At 45.2% G+C, this 20009-nt stretch overlaps 1 protein-coding gene across 1 annotated transcript in view; it reads left to right on the top strand.

Moving 5' to 3' along the window:
- LOC119940578 (pleckstrin homology domain interacting protein) overlaps positions 1–20009 on the top strand; it is a 105502-nt gene that overhangs the window by 54502 nt on the left and 30991 nt on the right. The window contains 8 exon segments of the mRNA XM_038760744.1: positions 6083–6211; positions 8015–8240; positions 10460–10597; positions 12519–12702; positions 14528–14645; positions 16516–16656; positions 17322–17398; positions 19286–19553. Of these exon segments, the coding sequence (XP_038616672.1) occupies positions 6083–6211; positions 8015–8240; positions 10460–10597; positions 12519–12702; positions 14528–14645; positions 16516–16656; positions 17322–17398; positions 19286–19553 (1281 nt within the window).

Below are 20009 nucleotides of genomic sequence, written 5' to 3'. Positions count from 1 at the left end.
TTCCACTGAGCCACGCTGCTTCTCCACTAGAGAGTGACCCCCAACATCTCTCTGGATAGGTGGAAATGTGGGTTGGACGAGACAGTTAGGTGCATGAGTTCAGCTTCATGGCCTAGTGAATGGAACACGGGCCTGGGAATTGGAAGGACTTGGGGTCTAATCCCGGCTCCGCCACGTGTCTGCTGTGTGACCTTGGGCAAATCACCTCGTTTCTCTGTGCCTCAGTTATCTGTAAAACGGGGATCGAGACTGTGAGCCCAATACGGGACAGAGACTGTGTCCAACCTGACTAGCTTGTGTCTACCCCAGCATTTAATACAGTGCCCTGCACATAGTAAGTGCTTAACAGATACCATCAAAAACAGGACAAAAGAAAAAAGAAACTATAACACCTATTTTCTTTAACATGGGGTTTGTCCCCCCGCATGCATTATAGGAGAATGGAGTGTTTCCAGATCTGTTTTTTGTTTTCACATTGAATGATACAATGCATCCAGAGTCACACCTGCAGCATTCTACCAGTGATTTTTTTTCAACTCCTCCTGTGTTGTTTGTGTAAACTGTGGTTCAGAATGAAAGTCAATTATTCCCTCGTTGATTTTGGAAATCTTTAAGGCATCTGAAACGCCTGCTGCTATGGGTTTAATGAAAGCTGGTATTGATTTAGCTCACGGGTGAATTCCAAATAACCTTTGATTTGTTGAAAAGATATATTTTGATTTAAATTTCTACAATTGTTCATTTAATGCTTCTTTTACTCGAGATGATTTTGCAAATGTTCCAGTGTCCACTAATCCAGAACACTAAGTTTCTCCCTGCAACGTGCCAATCAAGCCGAGGCTGCCAATCACCACTCAGAAATTTTTTACCTGCACACTTCTGACATAGTCACGTTCTCCAGTGTGTCCTCTGCTTTAATTTCAAGTGGATGCTACCGCCCTTCTCTAAAGAATGGAGAAAACAAACAAGCACAAAAAAATAAAAAATAAAGAAAAGAAACAGAATTACAGGCGCATCCTAGGGGTTTTTTTTGGTCTTACCGCAGTTCAGGATGGCAAGATCCTCTTCCTAAACTATACGCAGGCAATCCGCTTTAGTCTCCGGGTGAGATAGACCTCCGATGCTTTAGTTCTTCATCCTTTTTGGAGGGCAGGAACATCTCCTCACAGTTCGTGGCCGGGAATCTCAACTCGTAGGGCGACTCTTCTCGACTTCCGAGGTAGATCAGATTCACCGACTCAGCCGAGGAATTCTCTACTGACATAAGCCGGCTTGGAGGTACGAGGCCAAAGAGCAGCGTGGCTTCTCCAGTTTACCGTAGCGCATGAGGGTGTCCATTCCCACTAATCATTCTTCTCAGAGGTAGAAGACGCCACCGTCTTAAAGACTACGTAGCTATGGAAGATTCTGTTACATAGGTAAACAGATGAACTCAGCCTCCCAGATGATCTCACAAGATCTTAAACATGAACGTGGGCCACCGGGTCATTTTTCAGGAGAGCGGACTGCTCTCTCACCTCAGTTCGATGACAAGACTGCTTTTGTAAACTCTTTAGCCGGTTTAGGCCATAGGCAAGTATAGATTTTTTTTTTTTGTTTTGGAAAATTATGCTAGATTCTTGTCCTTGCAAAAATTAGCTGGCATCTTAACAGTTTAGCCCTGAACTAGATGGGGGAATTAATTAGAATTAATTTTCAATTAATTAGAACCTCTTCTGTAATCAATTCTGAATAGCTTGAATGGACTTTCTGCGTGGATGTTTTTGTTTTTTTTCCTTTCTCTTCTTGGCCTGTGGGCTGAGGGTTCATTTGTGTGGCTGGTCTCCCCATATAGAGCTTTTTTTAACTGTGCATTCGGCTAGCGCGATAGTCTTTTAGTTGTTTCGCAAAGGCAGCTAGGCATTCTTCCGGAATGAGGATACCATATTCTGATTCGGCTCCGACTCTAGTTTTTTGTGACACCTATCCCTGATTCTAATAACAAATCGTCCCTTGTTAGGGATATCTTCTCAGGTTTGCCGATGTGCATTTCTCATTGTCTGAGACGTTTCCAGACTCATAATTTTCTTAAGTGACTACTTCCCTCTTGGGATTGAGCGAATTTTCAGTACTCTTCCACAAAGCCGCGAGAGTAGAAGACTTCTTTGGAAAACAGTGCAAAAGGTCCTCGCTTTCTGAACAGGAATTTACCAGAAACAATAATTCAAGCCATAAAAGTAGGAAAGCAAAGCTAGTTAATATAAAGGCTCTCTGTTATTTTCACAGGAAGTTGATTAGTTTTCCCACTGCTACCTCTTGTGGCTTGGCTTTTTTTTCTTTTCTTTTTTTTTTTTTTCCTTTGGCTTCTGCATTCTCTTCATGGGTGACAATTATTTTGATCACGTGCTTGCGATTCCTTGTGCTGAGAGTTCCTAATCCACCTTCCAGTTGTTCACCTCCACCTGCTCTCTGAACTCTCCTTATCCACTGACTGCTGCAAGGGGCAGAACTTTAGCCGCTCCCTACGTATTTCCATTTCGCTCCTGTCCTCGAACTTCCCACTTAGTATCATATTTGCCTCTGAATATTCCCAGATAAGCCCTTGTACAATGGTACCGTAGCCGTTTCAGAAGGTTTACTTTCATTGGAATGATTATTACCCCCAAGGTGGATAAGTTGTTGCCCTAGTTAACAGATTTCAGAAAATGCATCCGTGCAACCTAATGCTCTAGAACCTTAATCCTATTTCTTTACTGTTTCTTCCTGTCGTCTCTCCCCTTCTTGCCGCACTGTTGCATTTCTGTACTTGCTTTGCCTTTCCTTTTATGTAGACTTCAAGCTCGCATCTTTTAACTTCCTCTTCCCCATTTGAGGACATTAATCGATCAGTCATTTGTATGGAGTGCTCACCTGTGCAGAGTACTTGAAAAATTCTCTTTTTCTGAAAGTCCCATTTTTATGCATAAGGCCCTTTTCATGGCCCTTTCAAGTTTAATGTTCAGCTTCCTATTCTTAATTAGAGGAGGTAAAATGGTAAAAATCATCCATGTTGAAGAATATTTGATCTTGTAATCCCACGATTTCCGACAGTGTTGCCCATTTCGAATCATTAGACTTGGCTTGTGACATTGGGTCATAAACCTCGGTGAAAATGTTTTTGTTTTCGGGTCATTTTATCTGTTGTGTAGTGCATTGATTAACCTTCGAGTTAGGTAAGTCAAGGGATTTTTACCCTCAGTATCCAATAGTGTCTTCCCTACCAGTGTGGTAATGTTTTTGTTCATTTCCCTCCGGCACTGATTTTTATCCTCCGTAGCATTCTATCAGTGTTAGGAGAGACACAGTGAAATTTGTTTTTAAGAAATAAATACATCCTCTCCTGTCTGGTTGATTTATTAATCTCAGCATCAACCAGAGAACCGACTTGCCCTCTTTTATCCACTCCAGTTGTTTTCAGGTATGGAGTAATAGAAATTTTAACAGTACCAAGCCAATTTTTTTTTTTTCAGGGACATACACTCTGTATGTCATATAAAAAGGATTTTCAGGTTGGAAGAGAGGCTGCTGAAAACCTGTAGGGGTAGCTAGGCGATTGCCTGTCATAAATTTCATGAATTATTTAGTAACGAATACAGATTCCTAGTGCTGGGTTTAGAAGAGCAGATACTTCTGCAGACTTCTACTGTGGTGTTCTTTCCAGAGAACTTAGAAGCCCAGTTCTGTTTTTCAGGTTGTTGCTAGCTGACTTGAATAAAGTCATTTAAATTAATCTCCCCTCGACCCCTCTAGAATACTTCAACGGCCAGTTTTGGAGTCCTGAAGGAAATTCACTGTGGTTTAAGGCCTAAAAATCTCAAGAAGAAATCACACTCTCTTGCCCCCCCAGTCTCTGAGCTTATGGAGTCTTAAAGTTTCAGAAAATTTATCTGGGTTGATTCAGTAATTTCATTGTACATCATATCATATACATTAAGATTCTCCAGAGTAGGACAGTTTTCACTTTTCTGAATGAGTGAATGGGTGTACTTAAACCTATTCTGTCTATCAGACTTTCATTTGATTTTCATGCAAAATACTCTTTCAAGTAGAATTTCTTTATACATCTTAGCGCTAGAACACTTTTACCAAGTTTGGGGCAACTCTTCTTCGCATTCCCATTGTGGATATTTAGACGCGCCGGAGAAGCAGAACTAATCTTATTAAAAAAAAATCAGGAAGCCTTGCGATAGTTTAACTTGCAGCTTCCTTGCTGTGGCTTTCCTTTGCAGTCATTCACTCATTCAGTCGTATTCATTGAGCACTTACTGTTTGCAAAACTGTATCAGAATCTGTATTAAAGCAAAGTTGTAGGAATGCTTTAGACATAAAGAGGATAATATCTTTGCTGAGGTGAAATTTTGCTAATAAAAAAGACGGCCAGAGAGAGTTATTAATTTAATCGATTCCAAGAGTTGGGTAGATGGTCCTCCCTCAGTTAGAAAGCGGTGAGAGCCCCGAAGATCTTGTCTGCTGCTTAATGAGCAGTGTAGTCAGTGCTCTCTTCCTACTGAGAAGGTTTTCTTTTAAAGGCTCAGCGTTTCTTATTGGTAGTTTATTTGTGATGTAGTGGACTTCTAAACCGGCACCATCCTTAATTCCCATCCTCCTCCCCCAGTCTTTCTCCTAAGAAAGAAGATCTCCTCCTCCGTTTCTTCCTTCATTTAGTCATCTCTTGTTTCTTGAAAGAGTACCAACAACTCCAGGGGAGCATTCAGTTTTTCTCTGAGTATGACTGTTTCCTTAAAGCAGTCCCAATTTCTATTTCCAACAACACTGCCATCAAAAAGTACCTTTGTGCCATTTTAGTTCCTTCTCTTCCCCAAGTCACAGAACAGGCCGACTTTCTTCTCGGAGCGAGTGGCGTACATTAGGGTTATTTCCGGATAAAAATGAACTTTCTTAGATTAAAGTCCTCTCTTCCTTTGTGAGGTGGTCCCAGGGTGAGGCCTTATTTAGCGATTTGCCATGCCCCCCTGTGTGGAGTTCTTTCTGCATGTGCATTCAATAAAGCTTGTCATCTCTCCTCAGCTAATGCATTGGACAGCCTTAGGTTAGATCTGTTACGCTGAAGAACTCTAAAAGTTTTCGTAGTTCCCATTATGCCACTGGGATGCTGCTATTAAAAAAAAAAAAATCCATTCGTTCTGGATCAGTGGATACCGGAACAGAGAGAAGGTAATTCCTTACCTGATAAAGTGTTTGTGTTCCGATTCTGCTAATCCAGAAATCCACCCACATTTGTTGGAAATCCTCATTAGTTGCTGTGGGTTAGGGAGTGACTGCCCTGTTAAACTTATTTTCTGTAGTTTAGTCCCTAGATATGCCGTGGATAGGGCAGAATTTTTGCCTCTTTCAGAACTCTGCTACAGAAGTTTCCGGCGGGGAACGTAGTCTGAAGAAGCCCTGAGGGCACAAAAATTCAGAGTGGTGATTGGCCACCTCTGTTTGATTGACAGGTTGCAGGGAGAAAACCATTCGTTCTGGATTAATGGAACTGGAAAACAGAAAACAATTATCAGGTAAAACCTCCTTTTCTCACTTTGAAAAATCACATTTTAAAACCTGAGTTATACCACCACCAAAATATTACCAGAACACCATGAGTAGAGTCTTGGGAAGTGAACTCTTGTGCCTGAAAGGTATAGGCAGAGGGCAGAAATGTTCACAGTAATTTCGTTTTCACAAGTTGGCAGCCTTGACCGAAAGGCAAGCGATGAAGCTGAATTGAATTCAGAAGCAGAAACTTGAATTTTTCATAACGGGGTTATAATTGGTCAGAATCCTACGGGTGGGGGAAAGCTTGTATTTTATTGCCTGTGCTCGATATGTTCTGAGTGTAAAATGCTTTTGTTTTCCAGCGCTATCAATCTAACTTTCCTGAATATTTATTTTTTGTCAGAAACAAAAAAAAAAAATGCACGTCAAACAGTCAACAGTTAGCTTGATTGGCAACTCATGCACTATGTACAGTTTATTGATTTCTATAACGGAGAGTCAAAACAACTTCAGGGTAAATAGTTTGAAGAGACCATTTGTTGATAATTATTGGATAAATATATTTCAGATTGAAGGCCAAGGACACGGAGCAGTGTTTGACTGCAAGTGCTCTCCTGATGGTCAGCATTTTGCATGTACAGACTCTCATGGTCATCTTTTAATTTTTGGCTTTGGCTCCAGTAGCAAGTATGACAAGGTACTGTACAAAAGCAAACGGATCTGTTCTTTGATTTTTCTTCATGCATGTCTCTGATTTCTGCCGTAGTAGTCAAACTTCCCTATCCCTGGAGAATGGTATTCCAGAAAATCCCTACAGTTGGGCTGGTTGGGAGGTGGGGGGGGTCAACTCGTTGGGACAGTGGGACACCAAGGGTTTCCGGGGAACCGATGCAGAGGAATACCTTTTCTGCCAAGCTAGCATTTCAGACGTCGTCTTTCAGGGAAAGCTCATTTCAGGGAAAAAACAAGAGTCTCTGCCCTCTTAAATAATGAATAGATGAGTCATTGAGACCCCAGGATCTCCATCCGAAGCAGACCTCCAGTCCAAAAGATGCGTTTGCTGGGGTCCAAACCCGTGTGGGCCTTGGGCATTTAGCGTCTGAAACAGAGCCAGAAGCATTTGATTTTTTGAGCTCAGCAGGATAGTGAATTCTAAATTATTTGGGAAGCAGCCGCAGTGATAACCCAAGACATCCCTGAGACCTTAGACACTCGCCCATTTATTCCTTCTGTCGCCAGGGTAGGTGGCGAGGGCTGTCATCAGATGAACTAGCAGAATGACAGAGAACTCTTCGTAGGTGTTCCCATTTTAGCTTTCTTCCAAGACCCCACAATTTAAAACACATTGTTAAATAGTCCTGTCGTTGCCTTTTGTCTCCACGGCCATATCTGGGGGTTCTTTGCTGGCTCGTTTTCAGTATAATACCTGCTCCTATTTTCCGACGCCTTTAGGATATATAAATTATTAAGGACACAGATACCTTAAGCATTTCCGCTGAATGTCCGGGGAAGTGTGAGTGTCTGAGATCCTGACAGAAATTTTGAGGTAGAATAGAGCCACGTAAATTTTAAATGAATGGATCCCCGAAACAGTTTTGAATTTGTGGCGATTTTAGCGGCCCGAGTGCGTAACACGTAGCAGGTGCTTAGAAAGCCCCGTTGTCGTGACGTGAAAGTGGATAGGTGAAACCTTCTGCAGAGTGCGAGGCATTCCTCTCCGAGTACTTGGGGAATAGGAAAAAATTTAGGAAGATCACCAGGAATGGACAGAAATACAAGTACTGGGTTGTTGCCCCAAGGTAAATACCCTGGTGGGCTTTCTCCCTATGTCTTTTAGTCTTTGTTCTTTACGCTCATTGCTCCTGTGGTTACTATTATTTGCTAAGTGATGGTTTGTAAGCTGTAAGTACTTTGAAGCATAGAGATTATTTTCAGGGGGAAACTATTGAAAAATATGTGTGTGCTGGAGGAGAGGGGTAGCTTGGGAAAGGGGTAGCCTGTGTTCTTGGGTGCTCTAAAGTGGCTAACCTGTCCACTGCAGAAAATTAGGCCCTTTGGGAGGATTGTGTGTTCTTTCAGACCTCTAGGGGCCCATTGTATGGCATTGTAGCAATACAGAGTTGCTCACTTAAGGGTATTGTGGAAAATTTCAAATATTCAGCGAAATGATACATTCATCCTTTTTCCAATTTTCCCTTAGAAATTAATGTCAGTAATGGGAGGGGCTAGAAAGGGGTGAGAATGAGGTTCCAGGGGAGATAGGTAGTATGTGTGTGTTGTTGTGGGTTTTTTTTTAATACTTTTAATCATTTGAAACAATTTACTACCCAGCTGATGATTTTCGAAACATGGCTGGAGCAGCCACGTGCTTAGTACAGCTTAGTAAAGCAGAGTGCTTTGCACACGATCGAATGAATATCCCAGCCAAACGTTTCATAATACTTGGAAATGCGCTAAATTGTCGAGGCCTAACTAGTGCTGGCTTCTTTCTCTTTTACAGATAGCGGACCAGATGTTTTTTCATAGCGATTATCGGCCCCTCATCCGCGACGCCAACAACTTTGTCTTGGACGAACAAACGCAGCAAGCCCCACACCTGATGCCCCCGCCATTTTTAGTGGACGTCGACGGGAACCCTCATCCGTCAAGATTCCAGAGGTTGGTTCCAGGTCGGGAGAACTGCCGTGAGGAGCAACTCATTCCTCAGATGGGAGTGACGTCTTCAGGTGTGTGTGTGCGTGTGTGTGCGTGCGTGCGAGCGCATGTCTGGGCGGGTGAAAAAGACTCGGTCGCCATAAAGCAGTGTTTTTAATCGCTGTGTTTCTCCGGCGGTTGGCCTTTTTCCACATCCTGCAACCTGGCCACGTTGATGAACTGAGCCATCGTGGGGTATTTCTGAGTCAGAAATTGTTTCTAAATCAGAAATGTTTGTCCAGCTAATAACAGTAGTTGTGGTGTTTGTTAAGCGCTTACTAGGTGCCGAGCACTGTTCTAAGCATTGGAGTAGATACACGGTAATAGGGTCGGACACAGTCCCTGTCCCCCATGGGGCTCACCGTCTCAAGACGAGGTAACCGAGGCCCAGAGAAGTGAAGCGACTTGCCCAGAGTCACACAGCAGACAGGTGGCAGGGTCAGGATTAGAACCCACGTCCTCTGACTTCCAAGCCCGGGCTCTTTCCGCCAGGCCATGCTCCTTGGCGAAATCACGCTGCATTCTTATACTTTTAAGTTCCCGTGGGTAGCCTTCACTTCAGATAAATGTCGTCGTTATTATTTAAGCACCGTTTCACCCGGGATCGGTGTAGGCACCCTTCCAGCCCACCAGGAGCTTATACGCTTTTTGGGAGACGTGGGCACAGGAAAAAAAACCTCAGCCCTTTAGATTCACAACTGAGTGATCAAAGTGCCAAAATAAGAACAAATAAAGCCATCAGGGGACCCTAGTGTTATAATGCCCTGACCATTTCAAAGTGAGCACACAACACAATCATCGCACTAGTGATAATTAATAATAACGATTGTTGTACTAACAGTGTTATCAAGTACCATTGAATAATATTAATACCTCGCCGCCAACCTCTCGCCCATGTCCTGCCTGCGGCCTGGAGCACCCTCCCTCTACATATCCGACAGACGATCACTCCCCACCTTCAAAGTCTTATTAAGAGCACATCTCCAAGGGGCCTTCCCCGGCTAAGCCCCCATTCCCCCTTCTCCCGCTTCCCTTCATCACCCCGGCACTTGGATTTGCACTTTTTATTCACCTCAGCCCCACGGCACTTATGTACATCTCCCTAGTTGGTTTATTTTCCGTCTCTCTCCCTCTAGACTGTGAGCTTGTTGTGGGCAGGGACCGTATCTCTCCACTCTGTTACAGTTTACTCTCCCAAGTGCTTAGTAAAGTGGCCTGCACATAGATACCATTGATTGATTGGTTGATTACCTTTGGTTTTAAGGCACTCAGAGTGGTGGAGACTTCATGAATTATTCCACAAATTATGGCTCATAAGGGGCTAAGGAAGAACAAAATTGAAAAGTGTTTTCTGAAGTCATTGTACACATTCTGGGTGTCTTCCCTATCCTTAGCATCCTAAGTGGGAAGCAGCATGGCCTAGTGGAGAGAGCACATGCCTTAGGAGTCAGAAGGACTTGAGTTCTAATCCTGACCCTGCCACTTGTCTGCTTAGGGCAAGTCACGTAACGTCCTTGGGCCTCAGTTCCCTCATCTGTAAAATGAGGATAAAGACTGTGAGCCTCATATGGGACAGGGACTTTGTCCAACTTGATTAGCTTGTATCTCCCCTAGTACTTAGAATGATGCTTGGCACATAGCGAGGGCTTAACACACACCATCATTATTACTATAATTATGAAATCGATTCGGGAATTATTCCTCGTGGTTCCAAAGCAAAGGGATATTGTTTGTGGTTTGTTGTACCTTTCGGTCTGCTAATATTTGTAATAATTGTGGTATTGGACCCAGTCCCTGTGCCATGTGGGGCTCACAGTCTCCATCCACATTGGACAGAAGAGGGAACTGAGGCCCAGAGAAGTGAAATGACCTACCCAAGGTCACCCAGCGGGCCAGCATGCTGGAATTAATGATACCAGGATGGCTCCTAGAACCGCACAGCTTTGCTTTAGTCTGAGAGCTTTAGGAGCTTCCCCGTGGGAGGGGGCTGCATTCATAGGGGCCCCTAGGAATTCCAGGGAATTCCAGAGAGCCTCCTGAGGGAAGGAGGAGGAGCAAAGCGTCAGGCTGCCGGTCCAGGTGGGAAAGGGCTGAACTCTGATGCCTCCCTTCCCTGCTTCCCTCCCGCCAACCCCCGGACCTTCTCTCCGGTACAAATGTCGTCATCGGATTTTTTTAATAGGAAGTATCTCCGTTTAAAAATAAACCAACAAACAAAAAGGCATTTTTTTTGTCGGTTTGTTTACTGTAGGACTCAACCAAGTTTTGAGCCAGCAAGCCAACCAGGAAGTGAGCCCCCTGGACAGCATGATCCAGCGCCTTCAACAAGAGCAAGACCTTAGACGTTCCGGCGAAGCCGGGACCAGCAGCACCGGCCGCGTGGGCCGAGGTAAGCGGCAACCTGCCTTCAGGTCATAATGGCCAAGTAACCCGGGAGAGAGCTCCTCCGCGGTTTTTTAAAAGCAAAAAAGAAAAGAGAGTGCTGTCTGTTCGGCCTTTATTTGGGTAAAAATCGGGTGGAGATTTAAAAACATTTCACGTTTTTATCATCGCCTCCGTCGGGATGATTAATGCGTAACAATCGGCCCTTGCCTCGTTGGAAACACAGATCGGAGATAGAGTCTTCGCTTTTGTTCACTCCCTGCCATTTTGTTACTTAGACTGGAGTTTTTCCAAATGCATTTGGAAGCAGCGTGGCTCAGTGGAAAGAGCAGGGGCTTTGGAGTCAAAGGTCATGGGTTCAAATCCTGGTTCTGCCCGTTGTCAGCTATGTGACTTTGGGCAAGTCACTTTACTTCTATGCCTCAGTTGCCTCATCTGTAAAATGGCGATTAAGACTGTGAGCCCCCCGTGGGACAACCTGATCACCTTGTAACCTCCCCAGCACTTAGAACAGCGCTTTGCACATAGTAAGCGCTTAATAAATGCCATAATAATAATTATTATTTTCATTTGGCTAGTCAGGCCTCTTCTAGACGGTGAGCCCGTTGTTGGGTAGGGATTGTCTCTGTCTGTTGCCGAATTGTATTTTCCAAGCTCTGCACACGGGAAGCGCTCAGAAAATACGATTGAATACGCGGAGTTCACTCAACCGATGGACGCCCAAGTGGCTCAGTGTTTTACTCCTCAAGATCAGCGGGTCTATTCCCCAAATATCCCCTTTCTTTCTGTGAGATCCTGAAACTCAGACTTATTTTTGTAGACCTCGCTACCTGTTGAGCAGCAAGCGGAAAATTCCTGTCTTTGGGAGCCACTCCAAATTCCCTCCTAGAGCTCTGGTTCTTTGGTCCATGAAACAAGGTCAAACCATCCCAAAGTCAAACTGCATTGTGGTCCCCCCTATAGAGTCTAAACTCCTTGCGGGCAGGGATCATGTCTACCAACTGCATTGTACTTTCATAAGCGCTTAGTCCAGGGCTCTGCACACAGCCCTGAATAAGTACCATTGGATGTGCCTAGTGGAAAGGGCCTGGGCGTCCGAGGACCTGGGTTCTAATCCCGCCTCTACCACGTACCTGCTGTGTGACTTCGGACAAGTCACTTCACTTCTCTGGGCCTCAGTTCCCTCATCTGTAAGATGAGGACCAACACCTGTCCTCTCTCCTACTTAATCAGGTCCCACGTGGGGTTCGCCGTCTATCTTGTATCTACTGCGGCACTTAGTGCGGTGCTTGCCACGATAGTAAGCGCTTAACCGATACCACGGTTATTAGTGTTGTTATCGATTGGGTTCTCTCTCGTAATCTGCAGGCCGAGGAAATCTATAGTGCAGTGTCTGAGAATTGTTGGGCAACTGCAGTAGCTTCATATGCGGGTTACGGTCCCCCGTGTTACTTTCTTTCCAGGCTCTGCAGGCCGAAAGCACTCAATAAGTAGATCGCTGATTGACTGGAACGACAACTCCAAGCAGCACCTGTGCAATAACGCCTTTCAGAAAGTCGCAGGCCTGCTTTGGATTTGGCCCGGGCTCATTTTCAACAACGATAGAGACTTTGAGGCCTAGGGCTGCCCTCTTTTCCTCCTTTGCTCGCGGAGCTTGCTAGTCACTCCTGATTCATTCATTCAGTCAGTCGTATTTATTGAGCGCTTACTGTGTGCAAGAACACTGTACTGAGTGCTTGGAAAGTACAATTCACTTCTGTCTGCGTTCAGTTCCCTCATCTGTAAAATAGGGATTTCGTACTGTAAGCCCCACGGGGATTAGCTTATATCTCCCCCATCGCCTGACGCATAGTAAGCGCTCAACAACTACCGCCGTTATTACGATTCTGAGATTTTTTTTTTTCCCCCGTGAATTTTTGCGGCGGCAGGCTCTGCGAGCTCTACCTCAGAAGTCCACTCGCCACCCAACATCGGCCTGCGTCGCAGCGGCCAGATCGAAGGGGTCCGGCAGATGCACAGCAACGCCCCGAGGAGCGAGATGGCCACCGAGAGGGACCTCGTGGCCTGGAGCCGCCGGGTCGTCGTGCCCGAGCTGTCGACCGGGGTCTCCGGGTAAGGAAGCGCTCGCTACGGTGCCGAAGCGCTTAGTACCGTGCCCAGCACACGGGAAGCGCTCAGGAAATACGGTTGAATGAAAGGAAGGAAGGATCTCTTCTCCGAAGGCCTAGCGAGGCTGTTTACTGTCCTGATGGCTTATTTTTTAAAGAGTTACCTCAATTAACCTTGAGGAACGACCCCTCTCCCCCAAGATCTGTGAACATATCCTGGTTTCTCTGAAGCGGTAGCAGCAACTCGTGGGATAAATCAGTGTTACGAACACAGTCTCGTTATTTCTAAGGTGGTGGTGGGGGCATAATATTTTCCCAAATAAAGCTGAAGAAAGTGAAGAAGATGTTTTTGGAGCAGGTTATATGAGTGTTATGAGAGACAGTGGGTTAAATTGGTTTAAAAATGCTGCTTTTTCCACTGTCATAATCAGGCGTGCGGTGTCAGGGGATCTTTTCTGTAAAATGGGGCTAGAGACTGAGCTCCGTGTGGGACAGGGACTGTATCCAACCCGATTTGCTTGTATGCACCCCAGCGCTTCGTAGAGTGTCTGGCCCCTCGTAAGCGCTTCACAAACACCACGGTTATTATTATTATTGTTAGCCTGATTCCCAGCCCCATCTCTCCATCTGCAGACACCACAGAAATAGGAATGGGTAGAAGCAGCGTACCACATACGCTCGTACTGATTACCTTGCATCTACCCCGCACTTAGTACAGTGCCTGGCACAAGATAACAAATGCCACAGTGTCTTGTTGCCGCGCTGATTCTCTAGTTGCCCCAGTAGTACTTAGATTCAGTCCAGTCAGCGGCAACTGAGGAACCTGCTTCTTAATTTTCCTTAAGCCATTCAGTCAGATCGGGAAACGAAATCTCTTGTATACGGTGAGCGGTCTGCACACGGAAGTTGTTCGCCTCCGTGCCGCACTCTCCTCCCCGGCCTGGCTCCTTTAATCTGGATCTGAGGGTCGGCCAGGGATCTCCCTCAGCTCAGCATCCCTTGCAGCAACTTTAGGGTCGGCCGAGCTAGTGGGGAGGGGGCCCAAGATGGCCCTGACATCTTTGGGGGGCTGGTCCTGCCCCCCAAGGAGCCGGGAGAGACAGTAGCGTGGGCCCTGGACCCCCAACCCACTGAGAACAGCTAGGATCCTGTAGGTCTCAGAGCCTAGTGGAGAGTCAGGACCGTTGGCGGGGCGAAGAGGTAGCGCCAACCACGTGTTCTGTAGGAAGCATTGTGGCTAACTGGACAGAGCCTGGGCCTGGGAGTTGGAAGGACCTGGGTTCTAATCCCTGCTCCTACATCCGTCTGCTGTGTGACCTTGGTCAAGTCACTCTGGGCTTCAGTTACCTCATCTGGGAAATGGGGATAAAGACTGTGAGCCTCACGGGGGACAGGGACCGTGTCTGACTCGACTACCTTGTATCTACTCCAGCACTTAGAACAGTGCTTGACACGCAGTAATTATATTATTTTTATTATTATTATTTTATTATTATTCCATGCCAGAATTAGCCTTTTTCCCCATGGTCCCCTTGGAATTGGGGCTTAGGAAGTGATCGTTTCAAAAAGTCACCCTCTAAAAAAAAAAACCAAAAAAGAAAAACCAACGGACATTGGAGAGTTAAATACGAAGTAAAAATAACCGTTATGGTGGAATAATTAATTGTTGGAGTCATTCTCATGGATTGATTTTTCAGTAATGTTGGAATTGAAAAATACCTAGCTTGGAAAGGAGGTGTAACTGCTTGACATGGTAACAGTTGTTTTGTCCTAATGGCAAGCGGCAGAATGCTTGGTGCTGATGATTTCTGTTTTCGATACGTTTTTAGTAGGCAGGAAGAGTGGAGAACAGCAAAGGGAGAAGAGGAAATAAAGAGTTATAGGTCAGAGGAGAAAAGAAAACACTTTTCAATTCCTAAAGAGAATAAGATACCCATTTTTCCTAAGGTAAGTAGTGGTTGCTTAAAGTGTCTTTACCAGAGTGTCGGGTTGTCCTTGTAGGCAGGGGACGGGTCTGCCGACTCTTTTATATTGTGCTCGATACACAGTATGTGCTCAATAAATACAATTGAGTGATTGATCCCTGAGCCAGCCATTGCAGTGGGTAGCAAAACTCTTCTGCCTTAAAGGGAGGAGAATCGAGAGCGCGGTCATCAAAGGACGGTGACTCTGCAAGCAGGTCGCAGCATCTTAGTTCTGCACTTTCGTTCGGGACTTGGGCCCCGGCGTTCGATTTGCTGAGACCCTGAGTGCGTTTTTTAATGTCACCTGGATATTAGAATGTGAAATTTCAGAAGTGGCTCTGCCTCTTATCTGCCGTGTGACCCTGGGCAAGTCGCTTAACTTCTCTGGGCTTCAGTTCCCTGCTCTGACAACTGGGGATTAAGACTCCGAGCCTCATGTGGGACAGGGACTGTGTCCAACCCGATCTGCTGGTACCTGTCCCCGTACTTTAGTACAGTGCTGGCATATAGTAAGCGCTTAACAAATACTGTGGTTATCATTATTGTTATTGTTAAGTGTATAGGAGAGGTGTCATTTCCACCTCATTCCCTTTCTGCCTCAAAGTATATCCATATTTTAAATCATCGGCCTTTTGGCGGAACTCCTGGCCTCTTGTTCTCTCCCCACTCTTGTTCATATTTTTCTGTCTGGATCATTTTCCTCCAAAATGGTTTCATCCTTGTTTTCCCCCAGTCCTCAAGACCCTCCAGTGGTTGCCTATCCACTTGTGCATCGAACCATTGGTTTTATAGCACTCAGTCACCTTACTACCCCCTCCTATCTTACCTTGCTGATTTCCCACCATAACCCAGCCCAGTCACTGCTGTTCTAACACCAACCTACTGTCTGGACCTCAATCTCGCCTTGTCTTCTCTCTTGCCTGGACTCCCTACCCCTTTATTTGTGTATTACAGGCCACCCCCCTCCCCCCCTTCAAAGTCTTATTAAAATGACATCTTCTCCAAGAGGCCTGTCATCCCTTAAGCCATACTCCCTCTCCCTCTTGTATCTCTTGTGTACTTGGATTTGTACCCTCTAAGCACTTGCTAGTCACCCCACTCTCAGCCCCGTAGCACTTGGGTGTGTATCCCTCATTTATCTTAATGTCTCTCTCCCCCTCTAGACCATAAGCTCCTATGGGCAGGGAGAGGGTCTACCGACCCTGTTGTATTTTACCCTCCTGAGCGCTTAGTACAGTGCTCTGCACACAATAAGCACTCAGAGAATACCAGTGGTTCAGCCTGGATTTATCATTGTCTCTTAGCATTTTGCTGTAAAGCAAATGCTCTGATGAATGTGATGGCGACAAGAGGAAATAGACGATTAGGCCATTCTTTTTTTGTGGTGTTTTATTGCTATTTTGAAAAGACTGCCAAAGAAGGTTTCTTTAATCTTCCTAAAATGTAGTTTCCTGAAATTTTGCCAGCTAACTTATTTCCTTTTTTTAAAAGTACACTACATCACTATGTGAATGTCTTTTCATTCACTCACCACACCAAAACTTTAATCATTTTCTGTTTCTGTTCCGGGAAAAATTTTCGTCCTCATCATCACCACTACATATATTTGACAGTCAGTGTATACATCCGACTGTGTTACAGTGATACCACACTCAAAGTTGATGAGAGAGAAATAATCCTTGTTCACCAAGAGCATGCAGTCCAGTTTGGACAACATGGATAAGAGAGATGTAGAGAGATGCGACTTGGGAATGGTGTCCACGCCAAGAAACCAAATTCCAGTGGGTGGTTTTTTTTGTTAGCACTATGCCAAAGGGCATTTTCTATCGCTACGTTTTGTGCATTTTTCTTAGAATCACTCTCACGATAACTTACTGGATGCCGGAGATTTAAAAAAGCAGCAGGCAAATCAGCATAACTACCGAACCAGATCCGCTTTGGAAGAGACCGCGAGACCCTCAGAAGAATTGGAAAATGGCAACAGCTCATCAGATGTAAGATCCCCAGTGAACGGGCCGCTGTGGGATTTTTGAACTGCACTTACAATTGTGTGCGATTATCTCTACGGCCTGTACGTTTTGCTACCCAAAAGTGCAGGGCAGTACATTTTGGTGCTTTAGTAATTAATTCCTCATCAGAATAGGCTTTGCCTGGTGGAATCAGTAGTGATACGGGAAGCAAAATGAAGGAGAATCAATAAATTGTGTCTGGAAGGACAGATCCCGGGAGAAGTTTGAAGGACAGGTCCCAGGAGACATTTGGGGAGTGTATCATGGAGAAGGGATTGTCCCAAAATGGAGAGGAAGCAGTGGAGGGATTGGAGGCGCTCTTTTTTCGATACGGGCAGTCTGTAGAGGTGGAAAAGAGTCCAGTTCGTGACACTTTATCTGCGAGATAAAGCATGTCCGCTGATGGTAAGGGTAAGCACTTGAGGAATCGTATTGCTTTTTTGCAAAAGAAATCTCCCGTGGCTTTTTAATTGCATTTTAAGGGGGATTTAGTGCGCTTGAATAAAATCATGAGAAACCAATATGATGGCATAGTAGCGAGTCTTTGCAAAATTAGTTTTGTATTGACATGACTACATATAAAGGTAATGAGAGAATTATCAATTTGCTGCCATAAGAGTAAAGTATTGAATGAAATGCCTTTTTATTAGGAAGGCGAGGTAATCGCGGGCAGTGGGGGCACATCAGAAGATGAAGAAAGAGCGTGGCACAGTGACGGCAGTTCGAGGTAAGCCGAGTTCCGCCTAAAAGGCAAAGATTTTTGTTCGAATATTTTTCCGTTGGTACATGCAGAAATCTCAATTAGAGGATAAGAGCACATTCCATTTAAATTGTTCTAAAAATTCTCACCGAGTTGGAAACAGGAGGCCTGGGTTCTCATCCCGGCTCTGCGTGGCCTACTTCCCAAGCACATAGTACAGTGCTCTCCACACAGTAAGCGCTCAATAAATACGATTGATTGAATGAATGAATGAATGCTGCGTGACCTCAGGCAGGTCATCGAATCTCTCTGGGCCCCTGAGTCAGTCAGTCATATTTATTGAGTGTTAAGTGTGCAGACACTTTACTAAGCTAGGGAGAATACAATATAACGATAAACCGACACCTCCCATGGCCACAACGAGCTTACAATCTAGATGGAGAAACGGGAAAATCTTCCCTTTTCATATTTAACAGTCAGTCTCCTCCGTTCTGAGCCTTATTGAGGGCACATCTCCTTCAAGAGGCCTTCCCCCCTCGTCCCCCTCTCCATCCCCCCCGTCTTACCTCCTTCCCTCCCCCACCACACCTGTATATATGTATATATGTTTGTACATATTTATTACTCTATTTATTTATTTATTTTACTTGTACATCTCTATTCTATTTATTTTATTTTGTTAATATGTTTGGTTTTGTTCTCTGTCTCCCCCTTCTAGACTGTGAGCCCACTGTTGGGTAGGGACTGTCTCTATATGTTGCCAACTTGTACTTCCCAAGCGCTTAGTACAGTGCTCTGCACACAGTAAGCGCTCAATAAATACGATTGATTGATTGATTGATTGATTCCCTGACAAGGCCCTCATTTCCTCTTCTCCCACTCCCTTCTGCGTCTCCCAGCCCCACTTAAGTACATGTCCATAATGTATTTATATTAATGTCTGTCTCGCCCTCTCGATTGTAAGCTTGTTGTGGACAGGGACCCTGTCTGTAGAACAATACAGTACCATGTTGTTGTACAGTCGATAGTGATGCCGCTTTTTTTTAAATGGTATTCGTTAAGTGTGGCAGACACTGTTCCAAGCACTAGGGTAGATACAAGGTAATCAGGTAGAGAAGCAGCGTGGCTCAGTGGAAAGAGCCCGGGCTTTGGAGTCCGAGGTCATGGGTTCAAATCCCGGCTCCGCCAACTGTCAGCTGTGTGACTTTGGGCGAGTCACTTCACTTGTCTGGGCCTCTGTAAAATGGGGATGAAGACTGTGAGCCCCACGTGGGACAACCCGATCACCTTGTCACCTCCCCAGCGCTTAGAACAGTGCTTGGCACATAGTAAGCGCTTAACAAATGCCATTATTATTATCCTGTATATATGTATATATGTTTGTACATATTTATTACTCTATTTATTTATTTATTTATTTTACTTCTACATATCTATTCTATTTATTTTATTCTGTTAGTATGTTTGGTTTTGTTCTCTGTCTCCTCCTTTTAGACTGTGAGCCCACTGTTGGGCAGGGACTGTCTCTATATGTTGCCAATTTGTACTTCCCAAGCGCTTAGTCCAGTGCTCTGCACACAGTAAGCGCTCAATAAATACGATGATGATGATGAGGTAGTCCCACGTGGGGCTCACTGTCTTAATCCCCATTTTAGAGATGAGGTAACTGAGGCCCAGAGAAGTGAAGTGACTTGCCCAAGGTCATACAGCCGACAAGGGGCGGAGCCGGGATTAGAACCCGGGTCCTTGTGACTCCCAGGACCCTGCTCTATCCACTAGGCTTCCCGTGATTCAGGGATTCTTTGCAGTTTTCTTTGCCCAGCCCACTGCGTCCTTTGGTCGGTCTCCGTAAGCTCCACCGAGTTCATCACCGCAGTATCTGTCTGGTGATCCCCTTTTCGTCCTCCTCTTCAGTGACTACTCCAGCGATTACTCCGACTGGACAGCGGATGCCGGAATCAACCTCCAGCCCCCAAAGAAAGTCCCCAAGCATAAAAGCAAGAAAGCGGAAAGCAGTTCGGAGGACGAAGAAGAGTCTGAGAAGCAGAAGCAGAAACAGATTAAAAAGGAAAGGAAAAAGGGGAACGAGGAGAGAGATGAACCAGCCTCGCCAAAGAAAAAGAAGCCCAAAGAGAGAAAACAGAAGGTTGCATTTCATGACGTCGGTCAGCGGTGTTGGCAGGTGAACAGTTTGTTTTTCGCCTCTAGACTGTAAGCTCCTGGTGGGTGGGGAGCGTTTCTACCCAACTCGAGTTGTTATTATACTCTCCCAAGCGCTTAGTACAGTGGCCAGCCATCAGTTGTTCTGAGGGAACATTCTAAGGTGTCTTGTGAAGAGTTGGGTCCTTTCTAAAATAGGAAGCTGTGAGGAACAGACTCTCTTGCCCAAGTATTTTGCCCCATGGCACTTCTGCCTATGTCCTTGTCCTCTGCCATTTTCCTTACCTGTAATTTATTTTACAGGTGCTTAGTACAGTACTTAGCGCTTAGTACAGTGCCCTGCACATAGTAAGTGCTCAGTGAATACAGTTAGTTGGCTTGATTGGTGTTTGGTCGGCCAGGCCTGTTGTTTTCAGTGCCCTGAGAGATTGAAGGTGGGCTCCTGTGGGGTCTTCGTTGCCTATTATATGTATATATG

The sequence above is a fragment of the Tachyglossus aculeatus genome, chromosome 19 (genome assembly GCF_015852505.1).
Source record: "Tachyglossus aculeatus isolate mTacAcu1 chromosome 19, mTacAcu1.pri, whole genome shotgun sequence".
NCBI classification, from domain to species: Eukaryota; Metazoa; Chordata; class Mammalia; order Monotremata; family Tachyglossidae; genus Tachyglossus; species Tachyglossus aculeatus.
The sequence above is the reverse complement of the archived record's forward strand: the minus strand, read 5'-3'. Positions and strand labels throughout refer to the sequence as shown.